General features: G+C 39.7%; 1 protein-coding gene across 13 annotated transcripts in view; it reads right to left on the bottom strand.

The window, feature by feature from the left end:
* The window catches only part of PTPRM (protein tyrosine phosphatase receptor type M), a 712,166-nt gene extending 697,525 nt beyond the window's left edge, over positions 1-14,641 (bottom strand). For all 13 annotated transcript variants that reach the window (XM_042843358.2, XM_042843348.2, XM_065585258.1 and 10 more), the window contains exon 1: positions 14,290-14,641. In XM_042843358.2, coding sequence (XP_042699292.2) covers positions 14,290-14,437 — 148 coding nt within the window. In that variant the 5' untranslated portion in view covers positions 14,438-14,641. The remainder of the gene's footprint in view (positions 1-14,289) is intronic.
* Positions 14,642-22,622: the final 7,981 nt, after the last annotated feature.

Consider the following 22,622-nt stretch of genomic DNA (forward strand, 5'->3'; position numbering starts at 1 on the left):
GCCCCACCCCACCCCTTCCGCCTACAGTCCGCACTCCGCCAGCACTCCTGCCAGGGAAATGGGGTCAGGGTGCAGGGTTTGCCCCACCTCTGCGGCCCGGCACTCCTGCCGGGGAGTGGAGTCGGGATGCGGAGGCTTCCCCTGTTCCCTGGCAGGAGCACTGGGCGGGCACAGTAGGGGAAGCCCTCATGCCCCAGCCCCGCTCCCTGGCAGGAGCACCAGGCAGGCAAGTGGAGTAGGTCGGGGCACAGAGGCACCCATTTTTCCAGGGGTCCCCAATTGGCTAATCCACCACTGCTTCTAGACTTCAGGATGTTTCAATGTACAGTATATTTATTTTAAAGGACTTACCTTTTCTTAAAGACACCGTAGTGTAAATCAAAGCAAGGACTAACGTCTTCAAAATCCAAAACTGAAAACGTCGGCCTAATCTACATAAAGCCTTTATTGCCCTAGGTATACATATGCAACTCTCAATGACAGTATTGAAAGTAAAAACAAATGAAACCTCTCAGGGGCCTTGTATGCCATCCTCAATCCATGTCCTATACTGTCCCCATAAACAGAGTAGTCATATCATACAATTTATGGCACTAAACTTCTTGTTTTCAACTTTTCATTTTTAAATAAATACTTGCTCATTCATTGTGAGGTTTTTTGTTTGTTAATTTAAAAAGACATCGGGGCGGACCTGCTTGTTAACCATTAGCAGGAACCTCCCTAACCAATAGTTTTAAAAGTGCAAGCAACCTTGTGTTTTGTCTTCTGGGACAGTGCTGAAAAGAATGCATGCCACAGAGAGGATATTCTTGAGATACATAAAAAGGGGCATCAACACCAGAACTCCTTACAGCAGGATTAGTCAATAAGAGGACTGCAGGCCAAATCCTGACCACCAACTACTGTTGAATGGACCCTGAACTCTATTTACTTATTGTTACCATTATTGTTTCTATTAATTATTATTATTTCCTCTGGAGTCTGGACCTTGATGAAGAAATTTGAACCTTGACAACAAAAAATTTGACTACTCCTGCCTTACAGTTATCCTTAGAAGATACCATTAAATCCATCTTCTGTAATGAAAGGCTGGCTTGTGTTTTAGTAACCACTGCTGAAGGAGAAGTCAAAGGGAAAATGCAGTTCAAATGGGACAGCTGAAAGCCCCTTTTTTTCTGAAATCTACTGGAAAAAAAAAACAGAGTAAGTAGGCTGTCATAACTATAAAGGGAAGGGTGTAACAGCTGTCCTGTGTACAGTACTATAAAATCCCTCCTGGCCAGAAACTCCAAAATCCTTTTCCCTGTAAAGGGTTAAGAAGCTCTGGTAACCTGGCTGGCATCTGACCCAAAGGACCAATAAGGGGACAAGATACTTTCAAATTTTGGGGGGGGGGGGGGGGGGGGAAGGCTTTTGTTTGTGCTCTTTGTTTGGGAGTCGTTCGCTCTTGGAACTGAGAGGAACCAGACATCAATCCAGGTTTTCCACATCTTTTTAAACAAGTCTTTTCTATTTCAAACTTGTAAGTAAATAGCCAGGCAAGGCGTGCTAGTTTTCTTTTTTGTGGGTGTGCTGGGTCACACCCCTCTGCAGTTGACTGAAACTGGGATGTACTCAACTCTGGCTGCTGCTGAGTTAACAGAGACTTTCTAACTAGCTACTCCCGAGGAGGTAGAAAGAAAACAAACAATTTAGCTTGTAAATTCCTTTTACCAACTGTTTGCTCATAAATTGAACACTTCTTTTAACAAAGGCCCTTGTTAAAAAAAACGTAACACCTCTGCCTTCAGGCAAGGAGAGATAAGATATGCATCTACCTTCAGAGCTCTGCTTTCCAAGCAGCTAGAAGGAAAAAAAAAATCTTACTGGCTTTTGGGAAAAATGAATCCCACCTCTGCCACCATGTCAAGGCTGCTGCCCCACTCTGAACAACTCCCAAACAAAGAGCACAAACAAAAGCCTAGGTTTTTTTAGCAAAAAACTCTCTAAAAGGAAAAGCCACTGGTCAATCAGTGAAAAGGAATGCTTCGCCATTGTGTACGCGCTGAAAAAGCTACGCCCATATGTTTGGGGACGGCGTTTCCAACTACAAACAGACCATGCTGCGCTACAGTGGCTTCATACCGCCAAGGAAAATAACAAAAAACTTCTTTGGTGGAGTTTAGCTCTCCAAAATTTTGATTTTAAAATACAACACATTTCAGGAGCTTCTAACAAAGTGGCTAATGCACTCTCCCAGAAAAGTTTCCCAAAATCAACTGGTTAAAAATTGTTCTTGGAATGTAAAACATATTGTTAGTTTTTATATAATCAGTAGTATGTCTAAAGGTACATGTGTCTTATTAACTCTGTTTTCTCCTAGAGCTCCAGGAAGAAATCACAGCCAGTGTGGAACCGGATGTCCAACACTATCTGTGATTTGGGGGGGCGTGTCATAACTATAAAGAAAAGGGTGTAACAGCTGTCCTGTGTACAGTACTATAAAATCCCTCCTGGCCAGAAACTCCAAAATCCTTTTCCCTATAAAGGGTTAAGAAGCTCAGGTAACCTGGCTGGCATCTGAGCCAAAGGACCAATAAGGGGACAAAATACTTTCAAATTTTGTGGGGGGGAGAGGTGTGAAGGCTTTTGTTTGGGAGTCATTTGCTCTTGGAACTGAGAGGAACTAGACATCAATCCAGGTTCTCCACATCTTTCTAAACAAGTCTCTCCTATTTCAAACTTGTAAGTAAATAGCCAGGCAAGGCGTGTTAGTTTTCCTTTGTTTTCTCAACTTGTAAATGTACCTTTTACTAGAGTGTTTATCTCTGTTTGCTGTACTTTAAACCTAAGGCTAGAGGAAGGTCCTCTAAGCTCTTTAAGTTTAATTACCCTGTAAAGTTATTTTCCATACTGATTTTACAGAAATAATTTTACCCTTTTCTTTAATTAAAAGCCTTCTTTTTAAGAACCTAATTGATTTTTCCTTGTTTTTAAATCAAAGGGGGTTGAATCTGTATTCACCAGGAGTTGGTGAAAGGAAGGAGGGGGGATGGTTAATTTCTCCTTGTTTTAAGATCCCAGGGGGGTTGGAACTGTATTCACCAGGAGTTGGTGGGAGAAGGAAGGAAAATGGTTCATTTCTCCCTGCTTTAAGATCCAAGGGGTTTGAATCTGTATTCACCAGGGAATTGGCAAAAAGTTTCCCTGGGTAGCCTTGAGAAGGGAATTAGCTTTTTGGGAATGGTGGCAGCGGACCAAAGCTAAGCTGGTAGTTAAGCTTAGAAGTTTTCATGCAGGCCCCCACATTTGTACCTTAAAGTTCAGAGTGGGGAAGCAGCCTTAACATAGGCAAAGGGGAAAAAGAACTAGAGTAATTCTCAAATGTTAGAGGGTATCTACTGAATATTTTAGTTCCTACATATGTCTGAGTCAGTCTGTCCTTCTTCTATTTCCTATTTCCCCATACATAAGTACAAAATTTCTAGGATTGCTTAAGAACTCTGAGAAATCCTGGACCCACTGAAGCCAATAGCCAAACTCCATTGTCTTTATGGAGCCAGGATTTCACATTATATCTTAAACTATAAAACAAGAGGGATTATATAATTTATCATGCAGCACTTCAAATTTCCAAAAAAATCCACACCTCTAGTAAAAAAACTTTTAGATACTGCATTTTAGTGTTTATTTTGATGGTAACATCAAGGTAACCATAATTTAAATTATACATATACGTACGTACACACACACCGCAAGTCCAAGGTGAAAGAAATAACCTTGCACAAATATTTTCTCTCTATTTCGCAAGCACTCTATAAACAGACTGTAGAGTTGCTGGTGAGTGTTGTGCTTCTGGCCTTTTTAAATTTATTTTATTTTTAATGTGTCAGAGGAGAGAGGAGGAAATGGGTAATATTGAAATCTGTATTTTGGAATGAAGCAAAACTGCAGGTAAGAGGATGGAACAGACATTGCAACCAGATATAAAAAGTGGCCTATCAACCTTTATAATATTCCATACTTTTTAAGTTTGCCACCAAATTGTGCTATCAGCTCTGAACTGCACTTCATTAAAATTTGAAGCAGCCTCGCATCTGAGAGTAGCATGCTGCCCTGAGCCCACTTAAAGAACTCCCACTGACATCAGTGGGAGTACTAATGCAGATGGAGGACAGTATGTATCTTGACGAGATGGCATCAACTTCTGCATTTAAATCATCATCAGCCAGCATTCTGCCTTTCTCCAGTATTGAATATCTTTTTTCCATATGGTAAATCCTGAAAAACAGCCGGTTTGATCTTAAGACAATGGTTTACACCAAAACTTGAAGATGTATTCATACAATCGTCTGAAATTAGTGATTGTGGGTTTATTTTGTGATAACAAACGAATACCAACCACAGTAGAATAATTTATAGGGATCAGCTCACTTAGATGTTCAGATGGATGACTTAAACAAGTAAAACCACCACCAAAAAAATTCCAAAAAAACCAAAATGCTTTCAGCTATATCAAGGGAAATGCAAAATATTGACTTAAGGGAAAACATGAACCAGGCACTGTTTCTAGAAGACCTGGGTCTCTAAACCAGGGTATGGCTTACAATGATTTATAAAGTATAGAAATATTATTATATTAGAAATTGAAATTAATTATTCAGTCAAAGCCAATCAGATTCTAAGGCCAGAAGGAACCATTGTGATTATCTAGTCCAGGGGTCGGCAACGTTCGGCACGCGGCTCGCCAGGGTAAGCACCCTAGCGGGCTGGGCCAGTTTATTTACCTGCTGACACGGCAGGTTCGGCCGATCGCGGCCCCCACTGGCTGCGGTTCGCCGTCCCAGGCCAATGGGGGCAGCGGGAAGCAGCGGCCAGCACATCCCTCGGCCTGCGCCGCTTCCCACCGCCCCCATTGGCCCGGGACGGCGAACCGCGGCGAGTGGGGGCCACGATCGGCCAAACCTGCCGCGTCAGCAGGTAAATAAACTGGCCCAGCCCGCTAGGGTGCTTACCCTGGCGAGCCGCGTGCTGAACGTTGCCGACCCCTGATCTAGTCTGACCTCCTGTATAGCACAGGCCTTAGAACTTCCCCCAAAATAATTCCTAGAACATCTTTTTAGAAAACCATCCAATCTTGATTAAAAAAAAAAATGGTCAGTGAAGAAGAATCCACCACAATCCTTGGTAAAAGGTTAATTACTCTCATCATTAAAAATTCACACCTTATGTGCAGTCTGAATTTGTCTAGCTTCAACTTCCAGATCCACTGGATCATGTTTTACCTTTCTCTGCTAGACTGAAGTGCCCATTATTAAATATTTGTTCCCCATGTAGATACTTATGGACTGTAATCCAGGGCTTTGGAGCAGAGCCCAGAGCTGGAGCACGGACCAGTAGGTTTTTCCCCGGAGCTGGAGTGGAGCCAGAGAGAGCAATTCAAAAATTTGATTGCTCCAAATCCTTGCTGTAATCAAGTCACCCCTTAACTTTCTCTTTGTTAAGCTATTTAGATTGAGCTCCTTGGGTCTCTCACTGTGAGACATGTTTTCTAATCCGTTAATCATTCTCGTGGCTCTTCTCTGAACCCTCTCCAATTTATAAATACCCTTCTTGAATTGTGGATACCAGAACCAATAATTCCAGTAATGATCGCACCAATGCCAAATATAGGATAAAATATCCTCTCTACTCCAGTCAAGATTCCCCTGTTTATGCATCCCAAGATAACATCTTTTGGTCCCAGCATCACACTGGGAGTTCATGGTCAGATGATTATCCAGCACAACCCCCAAATCTTTTTCAGAGTCACTGCTTCCCAGGATAAAATCCCCCATCCTGCAAGTATGGCCTACATTCTTTGTCCCTAACATTTAGCCATATTAAAACGTGTATTGTTTGCTTGCGCTCAGTTTACCAAACGATCTGGATCGCTCTGAGTCAGTGACCTAGCCTCTTCATTATTTACCACAGGCTGATACACAAGACCAGATCCATGATAAATATCACAGGGCAGAATACTTTATAAATTCCGTTATTCTCTTGGGGTGCATAAGTATGCTGAAACTCTCCGACTTTTTCCTATTTTTATTTAAAGGGTAGAATTTTACCCTAAAATCAGCATGACTGCAAATGGTTATTATAAATAAGGAATCTATGTAAGTATAGTTACAGCACAAAGTTTCAAAAGGTCTTTAAAGTCAAATCCATTCTCTCCATTTTTTTTAATAAATGGAAAGAATTATATTAATTAGTAATTTAGGGACATTTTCCAAAGCATCTAAAGACTTTAGAAGCACAAGTCCCGTAGGAAGTCTCCCTCTTAATAAATATGGTACAAATTGCTCATAAATAATAACCATATGTATTATATTTCATATAGGAGTACATTAAGAGATAAAGCAATTGGTAGGAGAAATTACACCGAAATAGATGGCTAGGGTGATGAAACAAGTAATTAGATATTACTTAGTTGAAAGCAAAAATACATGTCATGCTATTGCCTTACAAAAGAATGTCATAAAGGATAGTTATAATAAGAATAGCTGCATACTGCAGAAAAAAATCCCTCAGGTAGCTACAGCTTGTGGTGCTGCATATTAGGATACCCAAGTTCAGAAACAGAGTCCAAATGTGTGCAGAAAATAAGGCTCTTAAGGAGGACATTGTTTTCATGGCTTTCTACACATTAATCATTAACATTATCACACAATGCCACATGCAAAAAAAACAACCAACTGCTACTATGTAAAGCTGTTACAAAACAAAGTTTTGACTAATCCTCAAGACTATTTTATATACTAAGAAAAAGACAAGGCCTGTACAAAATTAAGAAAATAAAAATATGTAAAAAGTATAATAATAAAAACACTTCAAGGCATGTTTTCTAGCTGTTATTTAATACTTTTATATAAAAGACGGTTCGGCAACCTTTCAGAAGTGGTGTGCTGAGTCTTCATTTATTCACTCTAATTTAAGGTTTCGCGTGCCAGTAATACATTTTAACGTTTTTAGAAGGTTTCTTTCTATAAATCTATAATATATAACTAAACTATTGTTGTTATGTAAAGTAAATAAGGTTTTTAAAATGTTTAAGAAGCTTCATTTAAAATTAAAATGCAGAGCCCCCTGGACTGGTGTCCAGGACGTGGGCAGTGTGAGTGCCACTGAAAATCAGTTCGCATGCCGCCTTCGGCACACATGCCATAGGTTGCCTACCCCTGATATAAGAGATCTTTTATACACTCCCTCCCCTCCCCCTCAGTGGATCTCATCAATTCCTTAACAAAGCTCTGGAAATCTCACATTTCCCCCCTCCACCCCCCAACCTCATAACTCTAAGTCTACTGTCTGTAGAACTCCCCTTTAACATGACCATTATTTTGTCTCCGTAAACCAGGACATCACTCCTTAATTTGCAAAGGGTCACTGCAGAGTAACAGACACTATTTCCGATTCCCTGCAGCTAACAGATACTCAAGTTCCTTAAAGCTCTTAAATATTCTTTTGGATTTGCTCTACTATTAGCCTTAGAAATGTCAATAAATAATCCTTTACATAGACAGGAGAAAAAATATAGATATTTCTCTCTACATTTTTTGTAGCACAGTACAGGCAGGGATTTACCCATGTGATGCTTAGTAAACTTAATGGAACTCACATGACTAAAACCCCATACAACACTCAATATTCACCCCACAGCCATTCCAAAATCAATTTAGAATTAAATTGTCAGGACATCAACCTTTTTAAAAAAAAAAGTAACTTTGAGCAAATACTTAAACTGTTATTGAAGATGGATTTATGAATCTATCCAGAGGCATAAAATGTAACCTTACAATACTTCCCTGGCATACATGTAAGACATTCTTGTCAGTTACTACTTCTACATTTAAGCCACTAGCAAATATTAGCACTTTTTTGTAATCTGATTATAGGCACTGCATTTACTACACAGGCATATTCATTTCCCATTCTCTGCTTTCTGTTGAAACAAATGCTGAATATCACTAGAACATACTCCAAGAAAGCTGCCTTTTTGCAAAATTAACCAACAGCTAACCTGTATAACCTCAAACCTGTGCTAGCAAATTTCTGTCAAATCAGAGTTTTATATGGTTACAAAGACACTGTATTCTACACTTCGAGCTAGCTCAGAAAACCCAGTTTACAATCCTTCATCTTTCTTTGCTTGGAGAAAGTGGATTTAGAGATGCAGCTACACCTAGTGATCAGCAACAGATCACAGCAGGCAAAACACTACAACTAAAAACCACCAGTAATTTTGCATGGGTGAAATCAGAAAAGGGAGGAGGGAAACTGAAAATAATGGGGTGGGAGAAGTAAAACAGTTGAATTATTATTATTATTAACATGAATTATTTTTAAAAAGGAATCCAAACTTGTCAGAAAGGTTTTGTCCTTAACATATGCATTGGTAAGGTTACACTATCAGTGAACTCAAAAAGAAAAAAAAAAAAAAATCAAGGTTTAATTTTATTATAACAGTACACAAATAGCTTACCATGGATAGAATTTTCAAAGCTATATACACACCTCTATCTCGATATAACGCTGTCCTCGGGAGCCAAAAAAATCTTACCGTGTTATAGGTGAAACCGCGTTATATCGAACTTGCTTTGATCCACCAGAGTGCGCAGCCCCACCCGCCCGGAGCACTGCTTTACCACGTTCTATCCGAATTCGTGTTATATCGGGTCTCGTTATACAGGGGTAGAGGTGTATCTTTTAAACTGTTTAGTGCTAATGTCACATTTAGGAACTCTCATAGTTCTAGATGTTTGTCATTACCCAAGGTAAGATTATTAAAACATCAAATGAGTATTTTGGAAAATAGCCCCTAAATTTAAAAAAAAAAAAATCTCTCAAATGATTCATTAATATAAAATTACAAGTGATTTAGAGGACTGGTTTATGGGCCCGGATCCCACTGACTTCAATAGGCTTTAGATCAGGTCCATGGAATCAAATCCATACCAGTTATCTTCAGAAGCGTGCTCAGTGGTTTATGTGAAGTGAGCGGATTGTCTCAGTCCAATTTCTAGTGAGCAAGGCAGGTGCACGCATCACAACTGGTTGGCACACTTATCCATTATCCCCGATGAGGACTGAATACGCATGGAAAATGAACTACCTTCAATACATCCCAGTAATGTAATTTGACCCTGACTTGGAAGAGGTGTGAAGAAGTTTACTCAATTCACCCTGCACATATTCTGTGGGTAGACAGAGGATTCAGTCCCTACTGCTGTCAATCCAGCAGCTTCCATGAGCATTAAAAAAATACTATTTTCAAAAATATTATATCCTGCTAGATTGTTTCAAGAAACTGTAAATTTTTTTCCCATGGATTCTGATGATTCAATTGTGAGACTAAAGAGACATTGTAGGAATTTTTCAGTGTCATAACCTCCTTGTAATATCCTGTAAGGTATACTTTCTCCCATTTATTATCATAATAATACCACCATCTTAATCAATGACTTAATAGAAAAGCTTTAATTTTTAATAAGTAACACAAAAAAATTAGACTGATATGGTTTTATTATTAACTTATGATAGGCGCACAAGGTCAGAATAGCAATAATGGTTAGAAAAATATGAACACTATTTTTGTAGAAATACCTCTTTCACATAAAACATTAAAGCTTAATACCTAAATAATTATTTAATATGAAACATCACAAGCATTGTTTCAGTTTACAGGGAAGCAAAAGATGTGTTTATATCACTCAAGATCAGTTGTTTATGATTTCAATTTTTTTTTTTAAATAATTATGCACTTAAGGCCTGATCCATCAAATTTTTACATACATTTGCAACTTTACTCACATGAGTAGCCACATTGAAATCAATGAGATAACTCAGGAGTCACATGTGTAAATAACAGCAGCAGGACCTTAGATTGCAATGGCTTTGGTTTGGTTTAACTGAGGCCTGGTCTACGCTACAAACCTTTGCAGGCATAGCTGTGTTGGCCAGGGTGTATGTAGTGAGACGTGATCTTTGAATGACATAGCTGAACTAGCAGAAACCCCTAGTGTAGACACGGTTATACTGATAGAACTACACTTTTGCTGGTATAGCTTATTTCACCTATAAGGAATGAGAAGAGGGGCAGGCGGGCACTGGACTAGAATAAGTTATACTGGCAGAAGTGCAATTTTGCCAGTGTAAGCTGCATCCAAAGCAGAAGCGCTGTACAGGTATAGCATACTAGTAAAGCCTTCCAAGTGTAGGCCTGGCCTGATTTACGAAAGCAAAAAACAAACTTAAATCAGGTTAATGTTCTATCAACATCTACATATTTCACTGTACCAGAATTTTCATTTCAGCTAAGAGAGCACCTATGGATCTGAGTATAACTTCCTTCTTTTCAGTGACCAAACATCAGTACTATCCCTATGAAGTTTAAAGCCCAGTGAGTCAACTGTTGCCTTATAAGTGCTGATTACTGTGTGTTGTTGCAGATTTTATTGTGAAAAAAAATGAGATTCCTATTTACGTAGTCCCTGCCCAAAGAAATGAAAATGTGATATGCAAGGCAATAATTTCCAATTTTTATAAGGCACTTTATTTCAAGTTATTTTCCTCATAACCAGTGTTAGTACTGGCACCAAATAAGTTACCCCTGACCTACTTACACGCACCTTTCAGACAGACTTTTTGTGGTCGTTGTTTTAAATTGCAGTTAGACTCATCAGATAGAGGTGAAAAAACAATTATCGGTAAAAAAATCAGTTGACATACAACTTTACAGTCAATTTCTACAACAATAACAAAAAACCTGTACAATCTAATAATAGGCCTCTCTCTAGGATAAGCTTGGGTTATAAGCAAAAAGCACCAATTTTAGAAGGATGTGTGTATTTAAGTTTATGAGAAACGTGATGCTTTTATAAAAATGCATAGATTTTGAATTCTATTACATGTCTCTACCTTCAATTTCAGTTAAGCATTTTTATATTTGACAGAGCTCATCATGTCTAGACCTTTCATTTTATATAAAAGGTGACATTTAGGCTTACAACATCCTTTGTAACTCTACAGCTTGCATCATATTTTTGTTTGACCTATATCATTTTCAGAAATAGTTTGATTTCTAAAATTACAAAAGTTTGTAAACACCGAGAGGTAGGATTATTGTGGTTTATATGAAATCCTAATTTGAATTCATAGTATTTCTTTTTTCGTCTCTTTGGTAGATTACTCAGACTAGAAAAAACAATCTTCTTATAGGGCCATTAAATACACAGTCAAACTAAAATGAAGAAGAAAACCCTGTTAAATTATTTAGGGAAGTAATTATTTTAAAAATTAAAGTGCTTCTCAAAAAAAAAAAAAAAAAAAAGACTACTGTAAGGACTAATACACCATTTACATCATGCTTTTGAATAACAATCCTAGGTTTGTTTGTTTGTTTTTAACTGCTCCAAATAACCAATGTTTTCTTTTTAAATCAGATATCTTCATTATTGTTTCCTGAGTTTTAGTTCTTACGATCATTTCCATCTTGAATTGATGAACCTAGAATTTCAGATTCATCAATTAAGACCGCCACAGAAAACCCCATTTTTATTAACTGTTAAGCTAATTTCAGAAGATTACTTGAAAGCTTCAAGACTTTAAATAACAAAAAGATTTGCTTTTTCCTGGCGATTAGTTCCCAGATAAGAAGATGAACACTGAAGAAGACATAAGAACAAACTTCTGTACAAATAAGTCAGTGCAAAAATAAAGATGAAAGAATAACTAACAAAGATTACTTTTCCAGTCCATTGCTATTCTTTGCTTAAAAGATTGTTGCTTTGGTTTTTTAATAACGTGATCACATAGTTCACTTTTGTGCCAGGAGATAGGCAACTACACAACTCATAGACAAACTGTACTGTTATGTATCGTCAATGGGACTGATGCATCAAGCTTTTAACAAAAATAACAGCAACCATTTTTTCCCAGGGCATACAAAGAGCAAAAATAACGCCCAGACACTTTTTATGGTGCAGTATATCACAATGGAAAAAATCATCAGTTTTGTTCTAAGTAAGTGTATGGTAATTCACGCATTACCTTTACATAGACACAAAAAATAATCATATAGAGTAGGCCAAATTCTGTGTTCAGTTATATCCACTGGCCCATTAAGCTTAAAAAAAAAGTTTCATGCAACACTCCAAAACCCAGCCAGTTCATCTATACATAGGACATTAAAGCAACATAAAGACATTTCTGAATAGTTTGCGTTCCACATCACAATCTTCTTCTTAGCATGTGGTAATGTAAACTAATACTATAACCAAGAGCAACAATAATAAGACTAAGGCAGGACTGTACTGAAGCAAGATGAACAGCACTTAAATTTTGACCCTAATGCAAGTATTAACACATCCTTGCATTCAACTAAATTAAAAATCCAACAAAAGGATAGCTGCCCTAGTTTAACTTTAAACAAACTGTAATAAGCCCATGCAGGTATGGAGCACATTATGGAGTTATCTTAATAAAGAGAGACTTGTTGTCAACATTTACTTGGTCCTGTCTCAGTGCAGGGAGCTGGACTTGACCTCTTGAGGTCCCTTCCAGTCCTACACTTTTATGATTCTATGAAGTCCGAACACTAGATTTCCATCATTAATGGAGTTATAGCACTAATATACATGAGTTCAGTTCTATAACTCACTGCTGAGGATAGCCTCATCCTAACAAGATTACTGGAAGAGATATCCTCCTAAAGCAATCCTCAGGAACATTTCCCCCCCCCCACTAATGAACCCTCCAGCTTATCTGCAAATGTTCAAAAGAAATTTGAGAAAAAACAGCCTGAATATATAGTGTCCTGGAAATGTATCACTGAACCAGAATAAGTTTATTTTTAAAAAATCCTTTAAGCACAAAACTTGGCTGTACTATGGGCTGCATGCAAGCAACATGTAACATACAAAATACGAACCACCCAGCAACCTCAGAAATAAGTCAAGCAGAGAGTACTACTCCCCACCAGAAAGAACATTTAGCATGAAGTGAAGGCCAGATGTCTTAGCTGCACTAATTTCAAGTTAAAAAAAAAAAAGAAAAAAAAGAAAACTGATATTACTCATTCGTGCTAAATAAATGTACAAAACTGTTTCACAACCCAACTTTCCGCCCAGAATTATAGGTTTCTTTAATACACATTTTAAAATATATGATGGATTTTGTTATGGATGGGTGAGGAAAAAAACACAGACCAATGATGTTGAAGGGCAAACCTAAAATTGCAATTAAAAACAAAAAAAGAGCATGCATCAGTAGGAGTTATTTTCTGGAGCTGCACCGTGTATGTAAAAACCTAGAATGTCTAGGACACGCAGTTTTCCCCCTTTCCTGGGGTTTTCAATATAGGCTGAAGACTCTTCTGTGTTTTTAAAAGGGGCCGTCCCCTGCTTTTTAGACTGATCAACCGCTGTCACTGCACAATCGCACTTAAACGTAGTGCTAATTTTTAGAGTTAATAATGAAGCTTCAGCTTTGATGACGGGACAAACTGATGGGAGAGAAGGAAGAAGAGCGATCGGAGAGGGCGGGGGGACCGCGCGGCTGGGAAGCTGCTATTGCCAGTCTATCCGTTGTTTTCTGGAGGTAGGGGGCGGCTCTCAGACCTGCCTGGTGGAAACCAAAAGTTCTCTTTCTCCCAAATTTTCAGCGACTGCTCGGCTCTCCATTCCAACTCCAACCGACTCCACAAGCAAGCCCTGCCCGCCTCCCTCCTGGCCCGGCCCCAGCCCCAGCCGGCTGCCAGCATTCCGCTAAGCGCAGCGTGCTGCACCCTTGCTTGTCACCTTGTAGCACTCGTGCCCGGCCAGGATGTGCCCAGGAAGAGACACAGCCCGTTTGCACTCTGCTCACCCCTCTCCGCCTCCAAGTAAGTCCGGGCCGCAGGAAACTTGGAGAGACTCCAAGGAAAAGAAGATCCCCCAGTAATAAAATAATGTAAACCCTCCCCCCGCGTGCCCGCGACTCTGCTCCCCTGCCGCCTCTAGGTGCGGTGCGCCGCGGGGGCTCCGTCCCGCTTGACTCCAAACAACTCAGCGCCTTCCCCTCTCTGTTCTCCACCGGGGCACGAAGCGGCCGGTCTAACGGGACCGGTCGGCGCTGAGCTCCCCTCCTCCACCTCTCTTGGTTCCCGGGGCTGGGCTCGCGTCCACCACCGCTCCTAGGCTCACACCCCGCGGGCAAACCAGCTCCCCACCGCAGCCTCCCAGCTAGCGGGACGCTGAGGGGAAGGGGGTCGCAAGGGGAGGCTCCTCTTACCTGTGAAGGGCTCCGCTCCAGCTGCCAGCAAAAGTCCAGCCCAAGTCAGCAGGCAAGTTCCAACTTTCCCCATGTCTCCCCCGCTCCGCGCGCGGCTCCGCGAGGTGCAAAGCCGCTGGGCGCTCGCAGGCGCCCCACTCCCACCCATCCGGCTCCCGGGGGCAGGCTGGAGTCGGGCGGGGTGCGGCGGCGGGGAGGGGCTGGCTCTGGGGCGCTGTTTTCCTGTTTCGGGGGAAGGGGGGGTTGCAGAGCCGCCTCCCAGTCCTGCCGCTGCCCTCGCCTAGGAGTCCCGTCCCCGCCTCCTCCAGCCCGCCGCTCTCCGTCCTGTTGCGCAGCCCCAGCCTCAGCGCCCAGCGCTTCGCTCGCCTCCCTCTCTGCCTCGCGGTGCCCCCGGCAGGCGGGCTAAAGACAGCGCCGAAGTCACGCCCAGCCGCCAGCACCGCCGCCGTCGCCGCCTGGCCCCCGCTAGAGGGCGAGTGCCGCCCGGGCTGCAGCTCCGGGGCTGGGCGGCGAGCTGAGCGGCTGCAGGGGGGAGAGGAAAACGCGGGGGGGGGGGGGTTCCCCCTTCCCCAAAGCCGCGTTGGGTGCTGTGCGCCTGGGTGCCCGCAGGAAGGCTTGAAAAGTTCTCCTCAGCTGGGGGATTGGGAAGCCCGCGGTTCAGCACGGCCCCAAACCCTCGTTAACTCGCTCCTCGGCTGCCACTCGCCAGGGCAGCCGCGGCCCCGTCCAGGGAAAAGTGCGGAGAGGTTCGTTCCTCTTAACGCCCCAGCGGAAGACAGATGCGAATGATTAATACAGCGTAACACACCACGAGCCGGGGACACATCCCACACAGTAGTTAATCCGCACTCCCTTGCCGTGCTGCGCAGTTTCTTTGAAGCTCTGGCCCTTTGACAGCTGAGCCAGTCTCCACCTTCCCCACATGCACTGGCCCGGTGTTATTCCGAGGCACCAAAAGCCGGGGGGGGGAGGGAAAGCGACCACAACTAGTGGTTTTTTTTTAAAACGGAGATCCTGGCACAGGAAAAAGTGGTTCCAGGCCACTCATTTTTATGTAAAAACAGGAAAACTGCAAGTGTGAATGCCAGCAAAGAGTCCTTCTCAAAAAGAAATTAAAACGTCTTAAATATGTTTTCATGTACTAAAATGCCAGGCTGTAAACATTTTTTTTAAATGTAGGCTGCTGCTAAAACTCTAATCCTACAACCATTTCTGCTGCTGCTTTACTTTAGTGGGTATTATTATTAATATTTAAATGACCATCGCACCTAGGAACCCTAGTCATGGACCAGCATCATGAGCAATGCTGTACAAAACACAGCACAAAAAGACCTTTCTTGCCCCTAGGAGCTAAGTTTCATAGAAGTGGGCTGTAGTCCACGAAAGCTTATGCTCTAATAAATTTGTTAGTCTCTAAGGTGCCACAAGTACTCCTGTTCTTCTATTAACTTCAGTGTGACTACGGATGAGAGTAAAATTAAGCATGTGCTTGCTTAAGTGTTTGCAAGATTGGGTACTATTAAAAGTGAAATAATTTTTAAAATTCAATTTACCAGTCAGTATTCATTCTCTATTTCTTGCATATCTCTCAGCTTTGACAATGAAAATCTGGTTATTTTGTTTATAGTCAGTTTCACTTTCCCTGATGTATTATTTAGGTTTCAAACATTGCACAGGAGATGTTTGATTAAATACAAATGTTTTTAATTTTTTTTTTTATTGTGGAAACATGTTTATTGGTCCTAGTTTTTATAGAAGCTTTATTTTTATACAAAATTTAAATGTGCCAAATTTAAATTCACACAGATTCTTTAAGGTTCCATGGTTAAGCATTAAAAAGTAAAAAAATGCCACAAAGGTTTAGCCAGCAAACATATATGTATAATTTTACTCACACTTAGACTTGATTTCACTGTCACTTACATGCAAATTAGCAGGGTTGGCCCTGGTTGCAGATGAAGCCTTAATTCTGTCCCCTTGTGTATTGCAGGTTACAATATATTTTAGTTACATGTTCATGTAATATTGACTATATTATACAGTTTTGTCTACAAGTTTGTGTAGTTGTGCTACCTTGCATTTTTCCCATTTTCTTATACATAGACTAATTTAATTGTCACAATTAATGGCTCAGTATATCGTTATTGAAAAATTCCTTGTTCAATACATTCCCTAGGTAGCATTTAAGATTTTAGGAGAAGAGGCAGTTAACTGAAAAACTGTCACAAGGCAGCAGAATAACATTAATTGTATCAAGTTCCTGGCATGTGAGTATTTAACTGAATTCTGAGTGTTTTCTTCACTTATTTGTATGGAATTTCCTAGCTTTTAAAAAATAAGACAGTTCATTCCTGAAAACTTTGATGTTTGGCTGGTTCTGAGCAAATTGGCAATAGCACATGTAGCTTCTATCATTTGGACTATTTGTCTAGACACCACTGTTCTTCTCACCCACCTGTCCTACTTAGTTTAGGAGTTGTGCAAAAAAGATCCTGTCTGTTCTGAGCTCCAAAAGCTAAACAGCTCTAATATAATAAACCCCAAAGGAAAGGCTTCTTTTGAAAATGTTGGCCTTGTTTCCATATGTATTTTGATTTGTGTATGTAGCTATTGAAAACAACAAGACATTTCTACGCAAAGAAGTTCTTTAAGTTAAAGTTAAATTCACTCAAGATGCATTTGCTATCAACCAAATCACTAAAATCCAGGAAATCCCCTGTTAATCCAATCTCTCATCTACACTGACCTAAACTTGCATTCATCACCACTTTAATTTCATAATACTCAAGCACACTTATATGCCTCCTTTCTACAGCAAACTCCCTGTCTGGGTGGATAAAAATTGACTTTGATATATAAAAAATCTTTTAAATTTAAACTGGACTTTTAAAATTTCATTTAAGTACATTGTGTTTTTTTAAATTAAATTGGAAACTGTGACAACCTATGCTAAGGGTAAAACTTACTAACATTTATTAAAAATCATTTATATAAATAAAAACAATAATATGCTGCATCAATGAGTCCCCCTCAAATTGTAATGAGTTAAAGGGTGCTGTTTTTACATACAGTTACATACAGAACGAGAGAGAAACCTTATCTTTTGAAGTCTACTCAACCTTTATAAATGTCACAATGTCATATACTGCATTAATTATATTATTCTCACTCTATACAGTGGAGCAAATGCTGGTGTTTACATTTTTTTCCAAATGTAGTTACTTTCATTTTCTGTTGTGCAGAAAAGATTTTGTCTTAATTATTTTGGGGTTGAGTTTAGCTAACAGGTGAAGATCAAATTACTCACTCATTTAGACTAGTTCGAACTCAAGAAACCAATGAGGAAACAAGCATGGAAGTTTGTTTTTCTCTTCCAAGCACCAAATTAAAACCAGGTGGGAAAATATGAGATCTACTAATTCTGAAGGACATGGGGCCAGATTTTCAAAGGTATTTAGGCAACTAAAAACGCAGATAGGTGGTCAGTGGGATTTTCAAAAGCCCTGTAACAGTCTAGGCACATAACTCCCATTGATTTCAATGTGAGTTAGATAGTTAAGCAGGTTAGGGCCTAGTCATATTTTCAGAATTGCCAATCTTCATCTTTAGGCACCAAAATACCTTTGAAAATCTGGCCCATGTTGACCAGAAATAATGTGTTATTTCACTAACTGCAGTTAATATTTCATTTGTTTAATATATCAGTTAATTTTAAATGAAAAATAGGTTTTAATAAGAGAAAAAATATGTATCCAGGACATTTAAGATTATTTTATTGGTTAAATAAAACCATTGGTAATAAATTTTGTACATTTTTAATTTTCATTCCAGTTTTCATCCAAATGCAACTTGATACCAATCATGATTTTTTAAAAAAGCATCTAGTAAATAAGAAATGTACCATTCACCATTTTCTAACATAAAAATGTTAAAACTAAAAAACTGAATAAATTTATGTTAAGCTATATAATTGCTTAAATAAATATGTATAGATACAGCCTATCCTCCTGGTTTGCAAAAAGAAGTATCAAATTTGGTGTAAATGCTATATTTGGTTGCAAATCAGCATGTTCTAATGGTTATACCACCAAAAAGACTAAATTGTCTTTTGGAAAATAACTTAAAAGTACAAATGCAAAACAAGATTCAAATCAGTTATTTACATCAAGGTTTCCTGCTTGCATGATTAAAATCAATTATTTAAATCAATCCACCTTGCTCCCTTTCAGTTCCAATACATGACCAACCAAAATCAAACTCAGATACACCATCTTAACTCTGACCTCACCCTAGTCATATGCAAATTACACACAATTAACCTAACTGCACATAAAAACATAGTGATGTAAGAGTGGAACGGATCTTGACAGGTAATCTAATCCACTTCCCAGCACTAAGTCAGGGCTAAGTATTATCTAAACCATACCTGACAGGTGTTTGTTTAACCTGTTCTTAAAAACTTCCAGTGACTGAGATTCCACAACCTCCCTAGATAGATTGCTCTAGTGCTTAACTACCCTTACACTTAGGAAGTTTATCCTAATATCTAACCTAAATCTCCCTTGTTGCAATTTAAGCCTGTTACTTCTTGTCCTGAACTCAGTGGTTAAGGAGAACAATTTATCCCCCTCCTCTTTATAACAGCTTTTTACATACTTGAAGATTGTTATGTTCCCCTCAGTCTTCACTTCTCCAGACTAAACACATCCATTATTTCAATCTTTCCTTGTAGATTATGTTTTCTAGACCTGAAATCATTTTTGTTGCTCCCCTCTGGACTTTCTCCAATTTGTCCATATCTTTTCCGAAGTGTGGTGCCCAGAACTGGACACAATACTCTAGTTGAGGCCTTATCAGTGCTGAGTAGAGTGGAAGAATTACACCTCATGTCTTGTGTGATGCTATATGGAATATGGATGACCATTTATATTATTAATACCAGTATGATAAAATTGCAGTAAATCGTGCTAGGTATGCCATATAAGGTGTCAGTGAAATGTTATGATTTGCAAGTATGATAATCTTGTTTATATGTTTGTATTAGCTTTTGTATTGTGAGTTATAGATATGTATAATATATCTGTATTTCAAAACTTGTGCTGGGTGACACCCCCACACAGATTGGCATCAACACTGCCTAGCCTGTTTGATGCCCTATGAAGGGTCATCAGCTGTACAATGAACCTCTTGAAAAGAGCCAGGGGATACACCTTATGAATCAGCAAGTTATGTAGGGACATGCCTATGGACAGAACTCTAAGGCTTTTCCATGCCTTGTGCTGTGAAGCTTGTGTTTGGGACAAAGGAAGTACAAGCCACATGGCAACGGATATAAAAAGGAAGCTGCATCTTCTCCATTTTGTCTTCATTCCTGCTTCTGGAGTAACTTTTGTTCAAATGAAGCAATGAACAAAGGACTGAATGACCCATCCAAGCTTTGGATTTGTTCCAGAGGGACTTTCAAGCCTGTGAACTCACCAATACTGCTAAGAACCTGATATATGGACTTCGAAGTCTCTGTATGTATCTGACTGCTTTACCATTTAACAATTCTCGTTCTTTCTTTATAATAAACCTTTCGTTTGAGACATTAAAGGATTGGCTGGCAGCACGGTATTTTGGGTAACATCCAAACTAATATTGACCTGGTAACGTGGCTGACACTTTGGGGTCAGAAGAATATTTTGTATATGTGAGCAGAGTTTTTAAATAACTTCTCACTGTACCGGACCTGTGTGCTGATTTGGAGCCAGAGAACTGGAATGCAATAAAGGGGGCTGTGAGATTTCTTTTTTCAGCTTCTTGATAACCAGTGTGAGGGATCTGAAGCACAGTTTGTGACTGGTTGGTGAGTTTAACTTCAGTGTTAGCCACCAGTTTTGGGAATATCTGCTCTCCTTTTTGCAGCCTGCCCTGACCTTGGCATTTTCAGTGAGGGTTGCTCCAGGCATACCAGGTCACATCTTGCTTGCAATACCCCTGCTAATATATCTCAAAATGATGTTCACTTTTTTTGGCAACAGTATTACATTGTTGACTCATTTAGTTTGTGATCCATTATAACCCCCAGATTTTTTTCTGCCGTACTCCTTCCTATGCAGTCATTTCCTATTTTGTATTCGTGCAATTGATTATTCCTTCCTAAGTGAAGTACTTTATATTTGTCCTTATTGAATTTCATCTAATTTATTTCAAACCATTTCTTGTATGTCTATAGGTAATTTCTCTCAGTCTAGCTGAGGTCTGAAATAGTTATGGACTTCAGTGCTGGGACCAGTACTGTTCAACATATTCATAAATTATCTGGAAAAAGGAGTAAACAGTGAGGTGGCAAAATTAGCAGATGATACAAAACTACTCAAGATAGTTAAGTCGAAAGCAGACTGCAAAGAGTTACAAAGGGATCTCACAAAACTGGGTGACAGGGCAACAAAGTGGCAGATGAAATTCAATGTTGATAAATCCAAAGCATTGCACATTGTAAAACATAATCCGAAATATAAAATGATGGGATCTAAATTAGCTGTTAGCACTCGAGAAAGAGATCCTGGAGCCATTGTGGACAGTTCTCTGAAAACATCCACTCAATGTGCAGCCGCAGTCAAAAAAGCTAACAATATTGGGAAAGGGGTAGTTGTTAAGACAGAAAATATCATATTGCCTCTATATAAACCCATGGAATGCCCACATATTGAATACTGCATGCAGATGTGGTCACCCGATCTCAAAAAAGATATATTGGAATTGGAAAAGGTACAGACAAGGGCAACAAAAATTATTAGCGGAATAGAACAGCTTCCATATGAGGAAAGATTAATAAGACTGGGACTTTACAGGTTGGAAAAGAGATGACTAACGAGAGATATGATAGAGGTCTATGAAATCATCACTGGTGTGGAGAAAGTAAATAAGGAAGTAGGGTGACCAGACAGCAAGTATGAAAAATCGGGACAGAGGGTAGGGGGGTAATAGGAGCCTATATAAGAAAAAGCCCCAAATATCAGGACTGTCCCTATAAAATTGGGAAATCTGGTCACCCTATAAGGAAGTGTTATTTACTCCTTCTCATAACACAAGGACTGGAGTCACCAAATGAAATTAATAAGTAGCAGGTTTAAAAACTAACAGAAGGAAGGATTTCTTCACACAATACCGAGTCAACCTGTGGAACTCTTTGGCTGAGGATGTGAAGGTGAAGACTATAACAGAGTTCAAAAAAAGAACTAGATAAGTTAATGGAGGATAGGTCCATCAATGGCTATTAGCCAGAATGGGCAGGGATGGTGTCCCTAACCTCTGTTTCCTGAAGCTGGGAATGGGCTTGATGATTACCTGTTCTGTTCATTCCCTCTGAAGCACCTAGCGTTGGCCACTGTCAGAAGACAGAATACTGGGTTAGATGAACCATTGGTCTGATGCAGTATGGCCGTTCTTATGAAATGTGTTTGATAATGTAATGCTTGGGGTTGGGTTAAAGCTCCTTGAAGATGGTGAGAATAACTGACACCCTTGTTTCAGGATAAATGTAAGAAACAAGCTCTTTTATGGAATAGATTTTTGAAACAGTTTTCTGTTCCACAAACAGGAAAAGTTAGATACAAACATAAAATACTCTTGCTGGAAGGTTGTAATGTAACACGGCTTTACTTCTTACAATTCAGAATGATATCACATAGGCACCTAAAACACACACACACACACAAAGCAGGATGGCCGCCCCGTTTTTTTTGTTTGGTTGGTTTTTTTTTTTGCTTGGGGAGGCCAAAAAGCCAGAGCTGGCCCTGGCAGCAAGGAAATGCCAGATATGGCCACAGAATCATTGGTAGTGTGATCATGAGCAAAAGCTAATAGAGAAAGCTATTGGCTAAAAGGGGGCTTGGAACAGTCAGCAAAGAAAATGTCTCCTGCTTTTTGAATCCTAATATGTTCAGGGAAACAGGACTTGTACATTTTTTGTAAATAAACATGATTGCATCAAAGAAATACCTGATTTCATCATCAGTTGCTACCCCTAACAGAAACAACCCACAAAACCCTGAATTTTAGCTAACTGCTTGAGTCAACTCAAAAGGGGTAGCAGTAATATGTTGCTTGGATGGTAAGGAATGCAAGATGAGATTAAGGAGAATGGGAATGTTGACTTAACTGTTGATTTCCTAGATTCTAATTATGTTGACAGGAAATGCAGCTGAGCAATCCTAAATGCAAGTTTTTTGTTTTATTTTTAAATGTAGGAATATATTTATTCATAGACTCTAGGACTGGAAGGGACCTTGAGAGGTCATCGAGTCCAGTCCCCTGCCCTCGTAAGAGAGAACTTAAAGAAAAATAAA

This window comes from Chrysemys picta, chromosome 2, assembly GCF_011386835.1.
Source record: "Chrysemys picta bellii isolate R12L10 chromosome 2, ASM1138683v2, whole genome shotgun sequence".
Lineage (NCBI taxonomy): Eukaryota > Metazoa > Chordata > Testudines > Emydidae > Chrysemys > Chrysemys picta.